Source organism: Solanum lycopersicum, chromosome 8, assembly GCF_036512215.1.
Source record: "Solanum lycopersicum chromosome 8, SLM_r2.1".
Taxonomy (NCBI): Eukaryota; Viridiplantae; Streptophyta; class Magnoliopsida; order Solanales; family Solanaceae; genus Solanum; species Solanum lycopersicum.
The window spans coordinates 65504571-65523500 of record NC_090807.1 but is presented as its reverse complement, the minus strand read 5'-3'; the positions used below and the strand labels follow the sequence as shown (position 1 = coordinate 65523500).

Sequence of the window (18930 nt, the reverse complement as noted above, 5' to 3'; positions counted from 1 at the left end):
AATAATCAATTTCTCAATAGATATATCGAGTCACAAGTAAAAATTAACGGAAAGAGTAGTATCAATAGGGTTTATTAAAAGAAAGTGTGAATTTAAAATCTTTTTAAATATAATTGATAGATATGTTTGCGTATTCTTAATTTTTTCTCTGTCTTAATGTGCTGCAAAAGACTGTGATTTACTCTAATCCCACATCGAGAAAAAGTAAAATTAGTTTAACGTTTAAATGTGATTAACTGGTTGTAGCTTATCGCCGAGCCACGTAACGTTGGCTTGTAACCAAGTGGGGCATTAAAGTGGTGTGGATGTTCGATAATGTGTCTGATAATGCGGATGCCGTTGGGCTTCTCTACTCTTGGCAGAAAAATGGTGCACGCCACAGCTCTACACAGAGCTGGTAGCATTACAAAACCATTGAATGCTTGGGGTTTTAATGCTCGAGAGGCCCCAAAGTTGCGGGAAATTACTAGTGGTCCAAATGGTTCCTTCTAGCCCGCATCAATCTTAGAGATGATTCCTCGGTTCTGATTAAGCGTGTCTGTTAGGCTCGATCAAACATACAACCACTTTTTATAATTTTACAAAAAGATAGATAGCCCCTCCTCCCCTTATTCAAATTTAACAGAGATTGGGCTTCTAACAATATACTTATTAGACATCCATGATATAGCATTACAAAACCATTGAATGCTTGGGGTTTAATGCTCGAGAGGCCCCAAAGTTGCGGGAAATTACTAGTGGTCCAAATGGTTCCTTCTAGCCCGCATCAATCTTAGAGATGATTCCTCGGTTCTGATTAAGCGTGTCTGTTAGGCTCGATCAAACATACAACCACTTTTTATAATTTTACAAAAAGATAGATAGCCCCTCCTCCCCTTATTCAAATTTAACAGAGATTGGGCTTCTAACAATATACTTATTAGACATCCATGATATAGCATTACAAAACCATTGAATGCTTGGGGTTTAATGCTCGAGAGGCCCCAAAGTTGCGGGAAATTACTAGTGGTCCAAATGGTTCCTTCTAGCCCGCATCAATCTTAGAGATGATTCCTCGGTTCTGATTAAGCGTGCCTGTTAGGCTCGATCAAACATACAACCACTTTTTATAATTTTACAAAAAGATAGATAGCCCCTCCTCCCCTTATTCAAATTTAACAGAGATTGGGCTTCTAACAATATACTTATTAGACATCCATGATATAGCTCCTTGAACAAAATGGCCTGTGATATCACCAATTTGTGTAAAGGTAACTGAATAAGTTGCTTGTTGGTTCACCTTGGTGAAAACAAGTGTGGTTGGCTTGACAACTATGTGGACTCCTCGAATTTGAGTGATGTTAACGGTGTAAGTTGAGCTTGCATCACCAACATTTGTAACCGTTCTTGTATAAGTTTGCGATTGTGGTCCTAGTATAATAGAGAAAGAAGGATAGTTTAGTTCTGCCTCAAGTATGGCTGATTGTTGTGAACATTTGATAGTTTGTTGCACTATAAGTCCAATTTGTTTATCGGTGTAGCCAAGACCGCATAGGTACTGGATGTAGTTATGTGGTTGGATGTCATAGATAAGTCCTGGATCATTTGCTTTTGATGGATTTACATGTCCGGCACCAGTAGCAAAAATATCAGCGGGTAAATTCCTCTGATCAAGGATGGGCTGGCCTTCGAGGTTGAATTGATCAGCTGTAGTCATTATCGCGGATTTAATAGCAGCTGGTGACCAATCAGGGTGTGAACTTCTAATCAGAGCCACAATGCCACTAAGGTGAGGACATGAGATTGAGGTACCCGAGACGATGTTAAATGTCAAATAGGTGTCAATTTTGTTCTCCGCTGAAACGTGTGTTGCAGCAAGGATGTTCACACCAGGACCGATAATGTCTGGTTTGAGTATGCCTGGACTTGCCAAGCTAGGACCCCTAGAGGAAAAAGATGATACTGATGGTGCACTCTTAAAGCCTATGCTAGTGCCTTTGAACAAGATTCCTGCCAAAGGCGTGGAGGTTGAATTTACGTAGGCTTTAATTATTTCTCCTGCACTATAACCTACATTCGTCGTAGGAAGGAGATCAACATAAGCTAACGTGCCATCTCCGTCAATCTCTAGATTGGCAAGAACCATGGCAACACCACCTGCATCCCTTACTGTTTTTCCTTTCTCAAGTTTTGTTACACCACCGCTTTTGTCACACACAACAATTTTGCCCTTGACATCAGTGTTATTCAATGATCCTGATTTACATATTGCAGCTTCTTGATTTAACAAGCCAGGATATACCAAAGGAAATAAGGTATGACAGTCTGTGGGGTGAAAAATCGATTGACCGTCATATTCTTGACCATTTCCTAACACAACGGTTGCCACTATCTTTCTATCATGGGTGCTAGCGCCAACTGTGAGAATCCAAGGGGCCACGTTTGATAGTGTAGCACTAAGTGGACCATCGTTACCAGCAGAAGCACTCATAAAGATACCCTTTTGGATTGCAGCAAAAGCGCCAATGGCCATACCATCATCATAAAACGGAGCAGTATATCCACCAATGGAGAGAGAAAGCACGTCAACACCATCGTCTATTGCAGCATCAATTGCAGCTAATGTGTCAACATCGGAACAACCAGAGTCTGAACACACCTTGTACATAGCAATGTGAGCAAGAGGGGCCATACCGGCTGCTGTGCCATTAGCATTGCCAAACACATTTGCATCATCAACAAAGTTTCCAGCAGCTACGCTTGATGTAAGCGTTCCATGGCCTCCTTTTTCAAACAGTGGATCAGTTGAACCTCTCACAAAATTCCTCGCACCAATAAGCTTCTTATTACACGTTACATCCCCTACGAATTCACATTTCCCTTTCCATTTCTCCGGTGGAGGTGGCATGTTTTTATCACTAAAACATGGATGACCTGGATTAATCCCAGTATCCAGAACCCCAATAATCACACCTTTACCATAATTCGACTCTTGCCAGAGCCCCACATTCTGATACAACCCCAAAAAGTTTGGAGTACGCGTTATATGCAAAGCTAAAATCTTCTCAACCCTCGCGTACACAAAACCATCTTTCATTTCCATTTCTTTTACCTCCTCAGCTGACAATCTGGCTGCAAAACCTGATACCACATGGTGATATGAGTGAATAATTCGCGTTGGCTCCTCTGAACCAACAATCTCTACCGGTACAAAAGAGTTATAATAACTTTCCAAATCAGCTGAATTAGCGACAACTTGTACATCAGGCTTATTTACATGAACAATATAAGTTTGCAAACTGCTCTGAGGTTGAGCAACTACGAAATGAAAAATCAACCAAAAAGCAAACGAGATGATCAAAATGCAAGTCATGGTTAGTCTTTCTATCATCATATACAACCCCTAGTGAAGAAACAGGTTCTTTAAACTACGAGTTAACGGAAGAATAATACGATAAACCAAGCAAAGAAAACGAAAAAGAGAGCTTTCTAATACAACCGGCTTACAAACAAAGTCACTGTTATTTTATTTTAGAATAAAGAAAAACATAACAAGAAGACACCAAGTAAACCAGAATGCTGGATTGTTTAAAGAGACGAAAACTGTATTATTTATTTCATTGGCCGATTAAATTAGTAATTCATCCTTCTAACTTAATCAGCATTGACAATGTAGTCAGAGTTTTGGTTAGCAGAGAATTTGTGGGACACAAACTTGATACGTTATCACTTGTATATATTTCGAGTAAACTAGTTGAAATTATTTCTCTCTATACTTTGTACTATTATATGTCGATTGACCAAACCACGTTAAATCGTTGTGTCTTTTGGTACATTTCTCATTTGTCTTCATGGTGCTTTTGAGGTTTGCTTTGCTAGCCTTCGCATTACACAAAATTATTTTTGGTCCTAACAGTTCAACCCTAATATTTGGAAGCTTTAGCTGAAATCCTACCAAAAAATTCAAATATCAAATTCTAATACTACTAAAAATCCAAAATTAACTCTTGGGCGGCCAGACAAGGGGGTTAAGTAAACGTCTAGGTCAATTATGCCACGGAGCAATGTATTAATTGAAATTTTGTTACTAGTATGTTGTCCATTTTTTCCAATCATTATGCATATTTTTAAAATTATTTTTCTGAAAATACAATAGGCAATTAAATTTGCAATATTTTCTACTTCAGGGAAGTCTCAATTTTTTTCTTTTTAATTTTCCTACTACTACCAGAATATTTTGATAGTTGGTGTAACAATTAATTTAATTGATAAAAATTCTAAAACTATAATCAATAAGCTATAATTGATAACAACTTATATGGATATAAACATATATATATGAAATGAAATAAACATAATATCTCTTTTTTTTTAAAATTTTGTTGAATTGGATTTCTGAGGCTGGTGGCCAAGGGGTGACCACCACTTGGTTTAATAGTTAATTGAAAAGCAATATTGAACTCAATATATATATATATATATATAAATCAAATAAACATAATATCTCTTTTTTTAAAATTTTTTTGAATTGGATTTCTTAGTTTAAAAAGTTAATTGAAAAGCAATATTGAATTCAATGTTAAGCGGCAAAAAACAAAATATTATTAATTAATAAAATCAGATGCTGTTAAGTAAAGTTATAAAAGAAAATTTTGAAACTAAGTAAATTTGTCTTATTCAAATATTAATTAACTCAATCAGAGTCAAATCCATAAATAAGTTGCGGATCATTGATATTGACGAATTTGATCGAATCCATAAATAAGTTGAGAATTATTAGGAAAAATTAATTTATAGTGTTTTGTCGTTGAAAAACACTTTCTATTAAAATGTGAATATAACTTCTTCAGAATTTTATGTCATATCCCATACCACTTCAAACATAATTATAAATCTCTAATACTAAAAAAGTTTCTTTTGACACTATTTCAATTTGGTAGACTAGAAACATAAGTCCAGTCATCCAATCCTGTACTATATATTCATTTCACTCAAAGAATCAAAAGTCTAGTCACCAAATCTTGTAATGCTATATTTCACTCAAAGAATCACTTTTCAACACAGTTGAATAAAAAACATTGTAAATGACATGATGAACAACAAGCGCAATGTAATTTTAATTTGCTACTTAAAAAAATCTAGATATAATTATGTAGGCTCGACATAATCATCATAAAGTTTGAGTAATTTCACGAATGAATACTCGAAAGTCAACTTTTAGATTCTGAATTGGTGTCCATATCCACAGTAGTTCCAAAGTGCTAACCATAAATCTAGAAGTCAACTTAGCTTTTGCAACATGGCTAACTAAAATATTCATTTTGAATTATTGCCTATAGATTTCTCCTTTTCAGTTTAAAGATATTTTACTTTGCTTACTAATTTATTAGCCTTATCTTGACTTCTCCTGATCGAAAATCGTTGAAAATATGAGTTGTTAAACATTTACTCGGAAAAATTGGTATAGTATTTCATTTTTTTGTACTGTTGGGTTGACAAGAGAGAAAAAAGACAACATAACAGTATTTGATTTTATTGCAAATAAAATAGAAAGATAAGAGGATACATTTATGTAGAACATATTTTATTGCTAATGAAAAATCTTGATCAGTGTCTCACTGAGATCAGCTTCTTCATAAAAATCGAACAGCGATTTGGCTTCTAACAATGTGTTTTTCAGAAATCCATCTGAAAGATCCCTGACTAAAAGTGGTGTTTGGTAAAGTAGCCAAAGGTGTAAATGTCACTTGATAGCTCAGTTTTTGTTTCACCTCTGAAAAAACAAGTGTAGTTGGTTCAATTTTCACATCAATGCCCGGCGGTGAACCAATTTCAACTCTGTATGTTGAGTAGGCTTGTCCTACGTTTGTCACAGTTCTTGAATATACTTGAGCTGTTGAGTTGACTCTGACAAGGATCGAAAATGATGGATAATTTAGTTGAACTTCTAAGATGCTAGTAATCTCTGAACAGTTAGCTTTGCGTTGCAGAAAGATCCCGACTTGTCTGTCTGTGTAATTTAAACCACATAGATAAGATAAGTAATCGGATGGTTCTATGTCATATATCAGGCCGGGATCATTTGCTTTTGATGGATTAACGTGGCCTGCACCCGTGGCAAAGACATCAGCTGGAAGGTACGTCTCGTCCTCGATTAAGTTGGATCTGAGGTTTACATCATCGGCTGTTGTCATAATTGCTGACTTTATTGCAGCTGGAGACCAATCGGGGTGAACACTTTTTAGTAATGCTGCAACGCCACTGAGGTGAGGACATGACATTGACGTGCCTGAGATCATGTTGAATCTCGAGTTGGTATTTGTTTTGTTTTCCAAGGAAATATGCCAAGCTGCTAGGATATTAACACCAGGACCAATAATGTCCGGTTTTAGAATTCCAGGACTTGCAAAATTTGGACCCCTGGAAGAAAATCCAGCAACCACTGGAGCACGATCATCACCGATTATAGTTCCCTTGAATACTATTGTTGCAGTAGGGATCAATGTTGAGTTTATATACTCTTTGATTTTTACACCAGCTGCATAGCTAACGTGTGTGACCGGAAGGACATGTACCTCGGCCAATGTTGTGTTAGCCATGTCTTCTGGATTCATAAGAATCATGCCAGCACCACCAGCTGCCTCAACTGCTATTCCTTTATTAGCTCGTGTCGTTATACCAACCTCACACAACACAATCTTTCCCACGACATTTGTGTTATTCAACGAATCAGGGGTACAATATTTAGCATTAAAGTTACTAACATTGCTTCCAGGATAAATAAGAGGCAACACTGTTGGAGGAAAGTCACTAGGTTGAAAGGCCGATTCTCCGTCAAATTCTTGATTGTTTCCAAGCACAGCAGTGGCCTTGATTTTCCTATCGATTGTGCTTGCACCAACAGTTAAAATCCAGGGTGCTTCATTAGATGTTGAAAAACTGGACGGCCCTGAATTTCCAGCAGCACAGCTGACAAAGATTCCCTTTTGCATAGCACTAAATGCTCCGAGTGCAACGTTGTCTTCATAGAAATTGTTAGTTAATGTTCCAAGGGAAAGAGAAAGCACGTCGACTCCATCATCAATAGCCATATCCATTGCAGCCAAAACATGGCTCTCAGAGCAAGTGAGACCAGAACACACCTTGTACATGGCAATATGAGCAAGAGGTGCAACGCCCACGGCTGTGCCATTGGCATTACCAAAAATGTTAGCACCTGGCACAAAACGTCCAGCAGCCGTGCTAGCAGTGTGTGTACCATGCCCAATCTCGTCCCATGATGTTTCATTCCCCGAGGACTGGAAGTACCTCGCACCAATGAGCTTGTTGTTACACTTTGTGACATTAAATTCACACTTACCCTTCCATTTAGCAGGGGGAGGTGGCATCCCATCATCGTTAAACGAAGGATGGTCAGGGAAAATCCCCGTGTCAATAACACCAATAATCACACCTTTCCCATAATTCGAGTCATTCCAGAGCCCCGTATTCTGGTGCAACCCCAAGAAATCAACACTATGTGTGGTGTATAAATCAAGTAACCTCTCGGGGCGTGCTGAGATAAATCCTTCCATTTTCTCCATTTCCTTTAAGTCATCCGGGGACAACTTAACTGCAAAACCTGTTAGAACATTTCGATAGGAATATATCAAACGTGGCGCCTCACGAGAACTATCTGAGGTTGTTGCAGGCAAGAAAGAAAGATACCAGCTATCTAAATCTAGATATCTGGTACCCCTTTCGCCCTCCGGAAACTCACAATGAACAATATAAACTTCTGAATTTCTCTGTTCTTGATCTTCTTTAGGCCTTCGATAAATAGGATGTTCAGTTGCATTACTGGTGCATAAAAAGAAAACACAAATAAGCCCAAGTATAGTGACAATTGAACTAAATTGAGCCATGAAAACTTTAAGAAATACAATTTTGGATTATATCCTTCATAGAGGTATGAACTTAGAAAAATGATATATTTGTCTCAAGGATTTTATAATTTTGATTGAGGGTATAAAATATATATAGTCATTGAAGTATAGATTTTTATTTGCTAGTCAGAAGCAACTGTAGATATTGTGAAATAGTCATACCTGGAGATTCTTGGATTATATTTAAAAAAATAAAAATTGATTTGGTCATCAACACGCTAAACACAATATGATTATATTTTTAATTTCTCTTTGAAATTGACATACCAACAGCATATCGACACGGAGAAGTCGGTGTATGATATACTTTTTCTGTTCGAGCCAACTTGGGCATACCTAAAGTAATATACCAGATAACTTTATCAGGTAACAGCTTGAGTTGAAAATATGTATTTATGATGTGCATTATTTTTTAAAAATTTGGTATTCGGTATTTATTTACAAATATTGAAATATCAAATATTGTACCGAAATACATATTAAATATACAATCTATATGTTATCTCTCTTAATCAATGGAGAGATGATGAAAGTGAACTAAAATAATAATAATGTTATAAGCTTGCAACTCCTCCAAATAATTTTTTTAAATATAGATTTGGAGAATCCCAATAGGGGCCTGATGTCAATTACTTGCATAATATGCTTTCTTAGTTTATAAGTTTTGAGATTTGTCAATATTGACAAAATCAAGCATTTTACCACTTAAAATGACAACATAATATTTGTTTTTATTGCAAACAACAATAATAACATACTCAATATAGTCTCATAAGTGTGGTCTGATGAGGGTGAGGGTGACAAGGCGGGGTGCAACGGAAGAAGAAGATACATTTACAATGATAAACTAATGTTAACATCTTCAAGATGGTTTTATTGCAAATGAAAAATCTTAATCAGTGTATTACACTATAACAAAAATGATCATTCTTAATTGCCACTAAATAGGGATAATGCCCAAGTACCTCCTCAACCTATGTCCGAAATCTCACAGACACACTTATACTATACTAAGGTCCTATTCCCCCCTGAACTTATTTTATTAGTAACTTTTTACCCCTTTTTAGCTTACGTGGCACTATCTTGTGGGCTCAACGATGATTGACTTTTTTTTTCAAACTAGTGCCACGTAGGCTAAAAAGGGTAGAAAATTACATATAAAATAAGTTCAGGGGTAATAGGACCTTACTATAGTATAAGTGTGTCTCTGGAATTTCGGGCATAGGTTGAGGGGGTACTTGAGTATTTTCCCCACTAAATATGTATTTTAAGCGGCATTTGTCACTCTTTGTATATGTCCCTAAATCCTTTAGCGACATTGGTTCTAGCGGCACTTAACTAATGCCGGTAAAGGCTTTAGCACTCTTTATTAGTGTCAATATTTAATGCCGCTAAAGGTCGTTTTTGTTGTAGTGTCACTGAGATCAGCTCCTTCATTTGTTTTTTCAAAATAAATCGGAAAACCCAACAGCAATGGGGCTCCGAACTACATAATTTTCAGAAATCCATCTGAGAGATCCCTGAGTATATATGGTACTTGGTCTAGAAAAAGGTGTAAATGTTACTTGATAGCTCAATTTTTGTTTTACCTTTGAAAAAACAAGTGTAGTTGGTTCAACTTTCACATCAAGGCCTCGCGGTGAATCAATATCAACTCGGTATGTTGAGTTGGCTGTTCCTACATTTGTCACAGTTCTTGAATAAACTTGAGCTTCTGAGTTGTTTCTGACTTGAATTGCGAATGATGGGTAATTTAGTTGACCTTCTAAGATGCTCGTAATCTCTGAACAATTAACTTTGCGCTGCACAATGACAGTAACTTGTCTGTTTGTGTAATTCAAACCACATAAATAAGGTATGTAATCAGATGGCTCAATATCATATACCAGGCCAGGATCATTTGCTTTTGATGGATTAACGTGGCCTGCACCTGTGGCAAAGACATCGGCTGGAAGGTATGTTTCATCCTCGATTAATTTGGATCCGAGGTTAAAGACATCAGCTGTTGTCATAATTGCCGACTTAATTGCAGCTGGAGACCAATCGGGGTGAACACTTTTAAGTAGTGCTGCAACGCCACTGAGGTGAGGACAAGACATTGATGTGCCTGCAATCATGTTGAATGTCGAGTTGGTATTTGTGTTGTTCTCCAAGGAAATAGGCCAAGCTGCTAAAATATTTACACCAGGACCAATAATATCCGGTTTCAGAATTCTAGGACTTGCATAACTTGGACCCTGGAAGAAAATCCAGCAACTACTGGAGCACGATTATCTCCTATTTAGTTCCCTTGAACGCGATTGTTGCAGTGGGGGTTGTTGTTGAGTTTATGTACTCTTGAATTTTTAGACCATCACCATAGGTAACGTGTGTCACAGGTAGGACATGTGCTTCAGCTAATGTTGTGTTAGCCCAGGATTCTGGATTCATAATAATCATTGCAGCACCACCAGCTGCCTTCACTGCTATTCCTTTATCAACTCCTGCTGTTATACCAGCCACACACAACACAATCTTTCCCATGACATTCGTGTTGTTCAGCGAACTAGGGTAACAATATTGAGCAAGAGTGTCACTAGTATTCATTCCAGGATAGATAAGAGGCAATAGTGTTGAAGGAAAGTGACTAGGTTGAAAGGCTGATTCTCCGTCAAATTTTTGATTGTTTCCAAGCACAGCAGTGGCCTTGATTCTCCTATCGATAGTGCTTGCACCAACTGTGAGAATCCAGGGTGCATCATTAGATACTGAAAAAGTGTATGGTCCTGAATTTCCAGCAGAACAGCTGACAAAGATTCCCCTTTCTATAGCACTAAATGCACCAAGTGCAATGACATCTTCATAGAATTGTCTAGATCGATTACCAAGGGAAATTGAAAGTACATCGACACCATCTTCAATAGCCATATCCATTGCTGCCAAAATATCGCTCCCAAAACAACCAATAGCAGAGCACGTTTTGTAAATGGCAACATGAGCGAGAGGTGCAACACCCATAGCTGTGCCATTAGCATTGCCTAAAATGTTAGCACCTGGAACGAAACGTCCAGCTGCTGTGCTAGCAGTATGTGTACCATGTCCATTTTCGTCCCATGGATCATTCCCCGTGTAGCTGAAGTACCTCGCACCAATGAGCTTGTTGTTACACTTAGTGGTATTAAACTGACATTTACCCTTCCATTTAGCAGGGGGAGGTGGCATCCCATCATCGCTAAACGAAGGGTGGTCCGGGAAAATTCCCGTGTCAATAACTCCAATGATCACACCTTTCCCATAATTCGAGTCATTCCAGAACCCTATGTTCTGGTTCAACCCCATGAAATTTACACTATGTGTGGTGTGTAAATCAAGTAGCCCCTCGGGGCGTGCAGAGACAAATCCTTCCATTTTCTCCATTTCCTTTAAATCTTCTAGTGATAACTTAGCTGCAAAACCTGTTATAACATTTCGATAGGAATATATCAATCGTGGTGCTTCACGAGAACTATCTGAGGTTGTTGCAGGCAAGAAAGAAAGATAATAGCTTTCTAAATCTTGATTTCTGGTAGTCCTTTCCCCATCAGGGAACTGACAATGAACAATATAGATTTGTGAATTGTCCTGTTCTGTTGCATTAGTGGTAAATGGAAAAAGCACACAAATCAGCCCAATCATAGTAAGAATTGATCTGTATTGAGCCATTATAACTTTAGTGCTAGTGAAAGAACTGTCATTTGGTGAGTGTTTTGGAATTTTCATTGAGGGTATATATACTTACTGGAAGTATAATTTTTTATTTGCAAGTCAGAAGATATTTAATATAGTCATGCCTGGAGAGATACACACTAAAAACAATTTTATTCTATTTAACTTCTCTGTGACAATGAACTTGGCATAGCAACATCATATAAATGAAGTCATTAATCTACAATATACTTTTTAAGTAATGTTTGAGTCAACTTGGATGCACCTTAACTAATACATGAGGTGAGTTGTTCACCTCGCAAGTACATGTTACCAAAGTAATCGTGCTCATAAAAGTTGGAGCAGACAGACCCCCACACCTTGTGTCGTGGCTGAATTTTTAACCTGAAATCTTCAGATGGTTACTCCGATCACTAGGGCATTTCCTTTGGAACCAAAATAAGTCTATAAGTACACCTAAATTTGAGAGTTGAAAACAAGTTTAATCAATAAAATGACAGAGAACCACGAGGTTGCAGGTTTGAATCTCGGTGAAGGCAGAAGAAAATTAATAACACAAGGATCCATCTTAACTAATGGTGAGATTTGTTGCGAGCGTGCACCTCCCTCCAAATAGGTTCGATGTTAGTTAGTTCTATAAATTTTTAGTTTTGTCATTATTGACAAAATCAAGCATCATTACCACTTAATTTGACATTTTGTTTGGACTTAAAATTTTAGATTCGCGTTTTGGTGACACTATCGTCTATCTAGTGTACATCATTATATTCTCAAAAAGTCATAGCCTGGATAACACCTTTTTAATCTACTAATCTATACCTTACCATCTATAATGATTCTATACCAAAAATGTCATGGCTGAGCTCATACTAAAGAATATAGCCAAAAATGTCATGGCTGAGCTCATACTTAAAATATAACCGAATATGCCATGGCTGTGTTACCTTTTATATTGCACAAATTTCCCCATCAGGAAACTCACAATGAACAATATTGATTTGTGAATTGTTCCGTTCAGATTCATTAGTGGTTAATGGAAAGAGAATACAAATCAGCCCAATTATTATTATAATGAAAAAAAGACAACATAATATTTGTTTTTATAGCTATAACAATATACTCAGTGTAATCTCACAAGTGCGATCTTTAAAGGATATATTTACAATGTGAAGACATGACTAAACAAAGTTAACATCTTGAAGATGGTTTTTTTGCAAATGGAAATTCTTGATCAGTATGTCACTGAGGTCAGCTCCTTCATTTGTTTCTTCACAAATAATTGGAAAACCAAACAGCAATTGGGCTCCTAACAATATGATATTCAGAAATCCATCTGAGAGATCCCTGAATATATATGGTACTTGGTGTAGCAAAAGGTGTAAATGTCACTGGATAGCTCAATTTTCGTTTCACCTCAGAAAAAAACGAGTCTAGTTGGTTCAACTTTCACATCAAGGCCTCACGGGGGATCATGTCAACTCGGTATGTTGAGTTGGCTTGTCCTAAGTTTGTTACAGTTCTTGAATAAACTTGAGCTCCTGAGTTGCTTATGACTTGAATTGAAAATGATGGATAATTTAGTTGACCTTCTAAGATGCTCGTAATCTCCGAACAATTAACTTTGCACTGCACAATGACAGCAACTGTCTGTTTGTATAATTCAAACCACATAAATAAGATATGTAATCGGATGGCTCTATATCATATATCAGGCCGGGATCATTTGCTTTTGATGGATTAACATGGCCTGCACCTGTGGCAAAGACATCGGCTGGAAGGTACGTTTCATCCTCGATTAAGTTGGATTTGAGGTTTATGACATCGGCTGTTGTCATAATTGCTGACTTAATTCCAGCTGGAGACCAATCCAGGTGAACACTTTTTAGTAGCGCTGCAATGTCACTCAGATGGAGACAAGACACTGAGGTACCTGAAATTTCAATGAAAGCGGAAGAAAATTAGTGAAACAAGAAATCACTCTTGACTAATGGTGAGATTATGAAAGAGAATTATAATAATGTTGCAAGCGTGCACCACCCTCCAAATAGGCCTATTGTTAATTACTTTTATAATACAAATATGCTAGCTTCCAAGTTTTATAAGTTTTGAGATTTGTCAACATTGACAAAATCAAGCATTACCAGTTAAATTTGACATTTTGTTTTGAATTAGTTTCATGTTTGTTTTATTTCATACTAAACTGAGTACATTTCCAAGAAAAAATCAAGCATGACAACACCAGTGGATGCAGTCTTAGTAGCACATTAGATTTTAAATCGTAATTTCAAAAGTTTAATGGAAATCAAGATGAATATACTTCCATATAATTTTTAAATCTACTATGGCTTAATAATTTTTTTACTAGCTACAAATCTATACCTTACTAATACAATAAATTGTAAAACTTCATGGACTATTGTTGTGCGGAATTTGAGATAATACGAGAAAATATAAACGCGAAAAACAAGACAACAGATTTACGTGGTTCACCAATAAATTGGCTACGTCCACGGGAAGAGAGGGAACAGTTTTATTATGGAGAGGCAAAAAACAGAATTACAGAATAGGGTTTCCCATAGCGTCTATATATAGTGCTAAGCTACGCCCTAACAGGCTTGGGCCCAACATACAGAATCAACAGAAAATTAAGGGCCCAATACAACAACATTGTATACTGTCGGGCCGGGGGCGTCTCCGCCCCCCGGACCCCAGGCCAGGGGGCGCGTCGCCCCCCTGGACCCCCCGACTCGCTGACCGGGCAGCGAGACCCCGTCCTTTCTGTTTGTAGCGGGTCCAATTCAAGGCATTCAACAACTATCTTTATTCAGATCCCTTAAAACAGATACTTGTTGGAAATATTCTCTTGAATTTTGAAATGTTCAATGTGAATATGAGTTATGTATTACATTCTTCAACAGTTTTAGTAGTTCAAAATGTTGTTTTACTAAAATTATGAGGTTGTCACCAAATTATTTAATTTTTTACTTTAAACTAATTTTTTTCTTTGAAACACACTACAATTTGCAGGTGCAGACCTTTGCAGGCTTCATGCTGAGCATTTTTATATTGCACAAATTATTGAACTTGAGGGAAAAAGAAGTGTTGAAATCTCGATATCTGGTTGACATTTCCTCATCATTAAACTCACTATGAACAATATATATTTGTGAATTGTTCTATTCATATGCATTAGTGGTTAATGGAAAGAGCACATAAATCAGCCCAGTTATAGCGAAAAAGATAAACATAATATTTGTTTTTATTGCAAACAACAAAAATAACATACTCAGTGTAGTTTTACAAGTGTGGTCTGTGGAGGGTGAGGCTGACAAGGTGGGGTGGAACATATGAACACAAGAGTAAACATATGGGATAATAAACCAATGTTAACATCTTTAAGATGGTTTTATTGCAAATGAAAAATCTTGATCAGTATGTCACTGAGATCAGCTCCTTCATTTGTTTCTTCACAAATAATCAGAAAACCAAGCAGCAATTTGGCTCCTAACAATGTGGTTTTCAGAAATCCATCTAAGAGATCCCTGAGTATATGTAGTACTTGGTGCAGCAAAAGGTGTAAATGTTACTTGATAGCTCAATTTTTGTTTCACATCTGAAAAAACAAGTGTAGTTGGTTCAACTTTCACATCAAGGCCTTGCGGTGAATCAATATCAACTCGGTATGTCGAGTTGGCTTGTCCTACATTTGTCACAGTTCTTGAATATACTTGAACTCCTGAGTTGCTTTTAACTTGAATTGCAAACGATGGATAATTTAGTTGACCTTCTAAGATACTCGTAACCTCTGAACAATTAACTTTGCGCTGCAGAATGACTGCAATTTGTCTGTTTGTGTAATTCAAACCACATAAATAAGGTAAGTAATCAGATGGCTTGATATCATATATCAGGCCGGGGGCATTTGCTTTTGATGGATTAACATGACCGGCACCTGTGGCAAAGACATCGGCTGGAAGGTAAGTTTCGTCCTCGATTAAGTTGGATCCGAGGTTTAAGACATCGGCTGTTGTCATAATAGCTGACTTAATTGCAGCTGGAGACCAATCGGGGTGAACACTTTTTAGTAGTGCTGCAACGCCACTGAGGTGAGGACAAGACATTGAGGTGCCTGAGATCATGTTGAATGTCGAGTTGGTATTTGTGTTGTTCTCCAAGGAAACAGGCCAAGCTGCTAAAATGTTAACACCAGGACCAATAATGTCCGGTTTCAGAATTCTAGGACTTACATAACTTGGACCCCTGGAAGAAAATCCAGCAACCACTGGAGCACGATTATCTCCGATTGTAGTTCCCTTGAATGCGATTGTTGCAGTGGGGGTTGTTGTTGAGTTTATGTACGCTTGGATTTTTAGACCATCAGCATAGGTAACGTGTGTCACGGGTAGGACATGTGCTTCAGCAAATGTTGTGTTAGCCCAGGATTTTGGATTCATAATGATCATGGCAGCACCACCAGCTGCCTTCACTGCTATTCCTTTATCAACTGCTCTTGTTATACCAGCCTCACACAACACAATCTTTCCCATGACATTTGTGTTGTTCAGCGAACTAGGGTAACAATACTGAGCAAGAATGTCACTATCATTGCTTCCAGGATAGATAAGAGGCAACAGTGTTGAAGGAAAGTCACTAGGTTGAAAGGCTGATTCTCCGTCGAATTCTTGATTGTTTCCAAGCACAGCAGTGGCCTTTATTTTCCTGTCGATAGTGCTTGCACCAACTGTGAGAATCCAGGGCGCATCATTAGATACTGAAAAAGTGTATGGTCCTGAATTTCCAGCAGAACAGCTGACAAAGATTCCCCTTTCCATAGCACTAAATGCACCAAGTGCAATGACATCTTCATAGAATTGTCTAGATCGACTACCAAGGGAAATTGAAAGTATATCGACACCATCTTCAATAGCCATATCCATAGCTGCCAAAATATCGCTCCCAAAACAACCAATAGCAGAGCACGTTTTGTAAATGGCAACATGAGCGAGAGGTGCAACACCCATAGCTGTGCCATTAGCATTGCCTAAAATGTTAGCACCTGGAACGAAACGTCCAGATGCTGTGCTAGCAGTATGTGTACCATGTCCATTTTCGTCCCATGGATCATTTCCCGTGTAGCTGAAGTACCTCGCACCAATGAGCTTGTTGTTACACTTAGTGGTATTAAACTGACATATACCCTTCCATTTAGCAGGGGGAGGTGGCATCCCATCATCGCTAAACGAAGGGTGGTCCGGGAAAATTCCCGTGTCAATAACTCCAATGATCACACCTTTCCCATAATTCGAGTCATTCCAGAACCCCATGTTCTGGTTCAACCCCATGAAATTTACACTATGTGTGGTGTGTAAATCAAGTAGCCCCTCGGGGCGTGCAGAGACAAATCCTTCCATTTTCTCCATTTCCTTTAAATCTTCTAGTGATAACTTAGCTGCAAAACCTGTTATAACATTTCGATAGGAATATATCAATCGTGGTGCTTCACGAGAACTATCTGAGGTTGTTGCAGGCAAGAAAGAAAGATAATAGCTTTCCAAATCTTGATTATTGGTAGATCTTTTCCCATCAGGGAACTCACAATGAACAATATAGATTTGTGAATTGTCCTGTTCTGTTGCATTAGTGGTAAATGGAAATAGCACACAAATCAGCCCAATTATAGAGAGAATTGACCTGTATTGAGCCACCATAACTTAAGTACTAGTGAAACAACTGGTATTTGGTGATTATTTCTCAGTTTTGATTGAGGGTATATATACTTACTGGAAGTTTACTTTTTTATTTGCAAGTCAGAAGATATTTTAGAAATATGAAATAGTCATGCCTGAAGATACACGCTAAGACGATTTTATTCTATTTAACATCCTCTGTGAAAATGAACTTGGCAGAGCAACATCATATAGATGAAGTCATCACTCTAAAATATACTTTTTAGGTAATATTCCAGGTAACTTGGACGCACCTTACATGAGGCGACTTGTTCAACTCCCAAGTACATGTTACCAAAGTAACCGTTCTCATAAAGGCTGGAGCAGACAGATTCACACAACCAGTGTCGTAGCTGAATTCTTAACCTGAAATCTCCAGATGGTTACTCTGATGGCTAGATCATTAGGCCATCTACTTGGAACCAAAATATACCTAAACTTGAGTTCTGAAAACAAGTAATAGTCAATAAAGTGTATAGAGAATCACGAGGTTTCAGGTTTAAATCTCAATGAAGGCGGAAGAAAATTAATAAAACAAGCATCCCTCTTGACTAATGGTGAGATTATGACAGAGAATTATATTAATGTTGCAAGCGTACACCTCCCTCCAAATATTGTTAATTTCTTCTATAATACAAATATTCTAAACTTCCAAAGTTTTATAAATTTTGAGATTTGTCAATATTGAATAAATCAAGCATTACCACTTAATTTGACATTTTTATTTTGAATTAGTTTCATGTTTGATTTATTTTCATACTAAACTAAGTACATTTCCAAGAAAAAACCAAGCATGACAACACCAGTGGATGCAGTCTTAGTATCATATTAGATTTTAAATCATAATTTTAAAGTTTAATGAATTCAATGTTAAGAGTTCTAAAGATCAAAATTTATTTAGTTTAAATTTTGGATTCGCATTTTGATGACAATATATCTATCTAGTGTTCATTATTTATATTCTTGAAAAGTCATAACCTCATCTTCACCGGATAACATGCTTTTTTTCTAAAAATATTAATTTACTAAAAGTAAACTATAAAGGTACTAATCATGAAAAAGTAACCTTACACTTGATGACCACTTCAAGATAAGGATATCAAGATGAATTTACTTCCATATTTAACTTATTTGGAAATATTCTTTTGGAATTTTGAAATGTTCAATGTGATCATGAGCTATGTATTACATTATTAAATTAATTTTCTAAAATTATTGGTTTTGTCACCAAATTGAATCAGGCAAATTATTCGATTTTTCTCTTTAAACTAATTTTTTTCTTTGAAACACTCTACAAGTTGAAGGTGTGCAGCCTTTTGCAGGGCTTCACGCTGAGCTCCATACTAAAGAACATATTTAAAAAGGGCATGGTTGTGTTACCTTCTATATTGCACAAATTATTTAACTTGAGGGAAAAAGAAGGGTCTAACATGTAAAAATATGTGTTAAGGATTTAGTGTTGTACATATATTGCTTTTTCTTGTGTTCGTAATATAAAAAAAGTTTGTACTTTTAAGTGTACTATGTGGTGGGGATGGTACTTTGGATATTTAATAGAAATGTATATTGAACATGATTTTATTGCAAAAGAAAAATCTCAATGAGTGTGTCACTGA

The 18930-nt window shown here is 37.1% G+C and overlaps 4 protein-coding genes and 1 pseudogene across 4 annotated transcripts; all 5 read right to left on the bottom strand.

Annotated features, from left to right (window-relative positions):
- Positions 1–1144: 1144 nt before the first annotated feature.
- On the bottom strand, positions 1145–3352 carry LOC101267729 (subtilisin-like protease). Its single transcript, XM_019215208.3, has one exon. The coding sequence runs from the start codon at positions 3350–3352 to the stop codon at positions 1145–1147; it is 2208 nt and encodes a 735-aa protein (XP_019070753.1).
- A 2137-nt stretch (positions 3353–5489) lies between these two features.
- Positions 5490–7964, bottom strand: LOC109120842 (subtilisin-like protease 3). Its single transcript, XM_019215053.3, has one exon. The coding sequence runs from the start codon at positions 7881–7883 to the stop codon at positions 5613–5615; it is 2271 nt and encodes a 756-aa protein (XP_019070598.1). The 5' UTR covers positions 7884–7964; the 3' UTR covers positions 5490–5612.
- Positions 7965–8752: 788 nt separating this feature from the next.
- Positions 8753–11609, bottom strand: LOC101252801 (subtilisin-like protease; annotated as a pseudogene).
- A 1568-nt stretch (positions 11610–13177) lies between these two features.
- Positions 13178–13745, bottom strand: LOC101268305 (subtilisin-like protease 3). Its single transcript, XM_004246085.1, has 2 exons — positions 13730–13745; positions 13178–13518 (listed from the first exon to the last, which is right to left on the bottom strand). The coding sequence occupies exons 1-2, from the start codon at positions 13743–13745 to the stop codon at positions 13178–13180; spliced, it is 357 nt and encodes a 118-aa protein (XP_004246133.1).
- Positions 13746–14820: 1075 nt separating this feature from the next.
- LOC101268601 (subtilisin-like protease) lies at positions 14821–17328 on the bottom strand. Its single transcript, XM_019215085.3, has one exon. It carries the CDS (start codon positions 17294–17296, stop codon positions 15056–15058), a length of 2241 nt encoding a protein of 746 aa, XP_019070630.1. The 5' UTR covers positions 17297–17328; the 3' UTR covers positions 14821–15055.
- Positions 17329–18930: the final 1602 nt, after the last annotated feature.

Excerpts from the sequence above, each read along its gene's own strand:
- LOC101267729 (XM_019215208.3), bottom strand. The coding sequence starts at position 3,352 with ATGACTTGCATTTTGATCATCTCGTTTGCTTTTTGGTTGATTTTTCAT.
- LOC101268601 (XM_019215085.3), bottom strand. The coding sequence starts at position 17,296 with ATGGTGGCTCAATACAGGTCAATTCTCTCTATAATTGGGCTGATTTGT.
- LOC109120842 (XM_019215053.3), bottom strand. The coding sequence starts at position 7,883 with ATGGCTCAATTTAGTTCAATTGTCACTATACTTGGGCTTATTTGTGTT.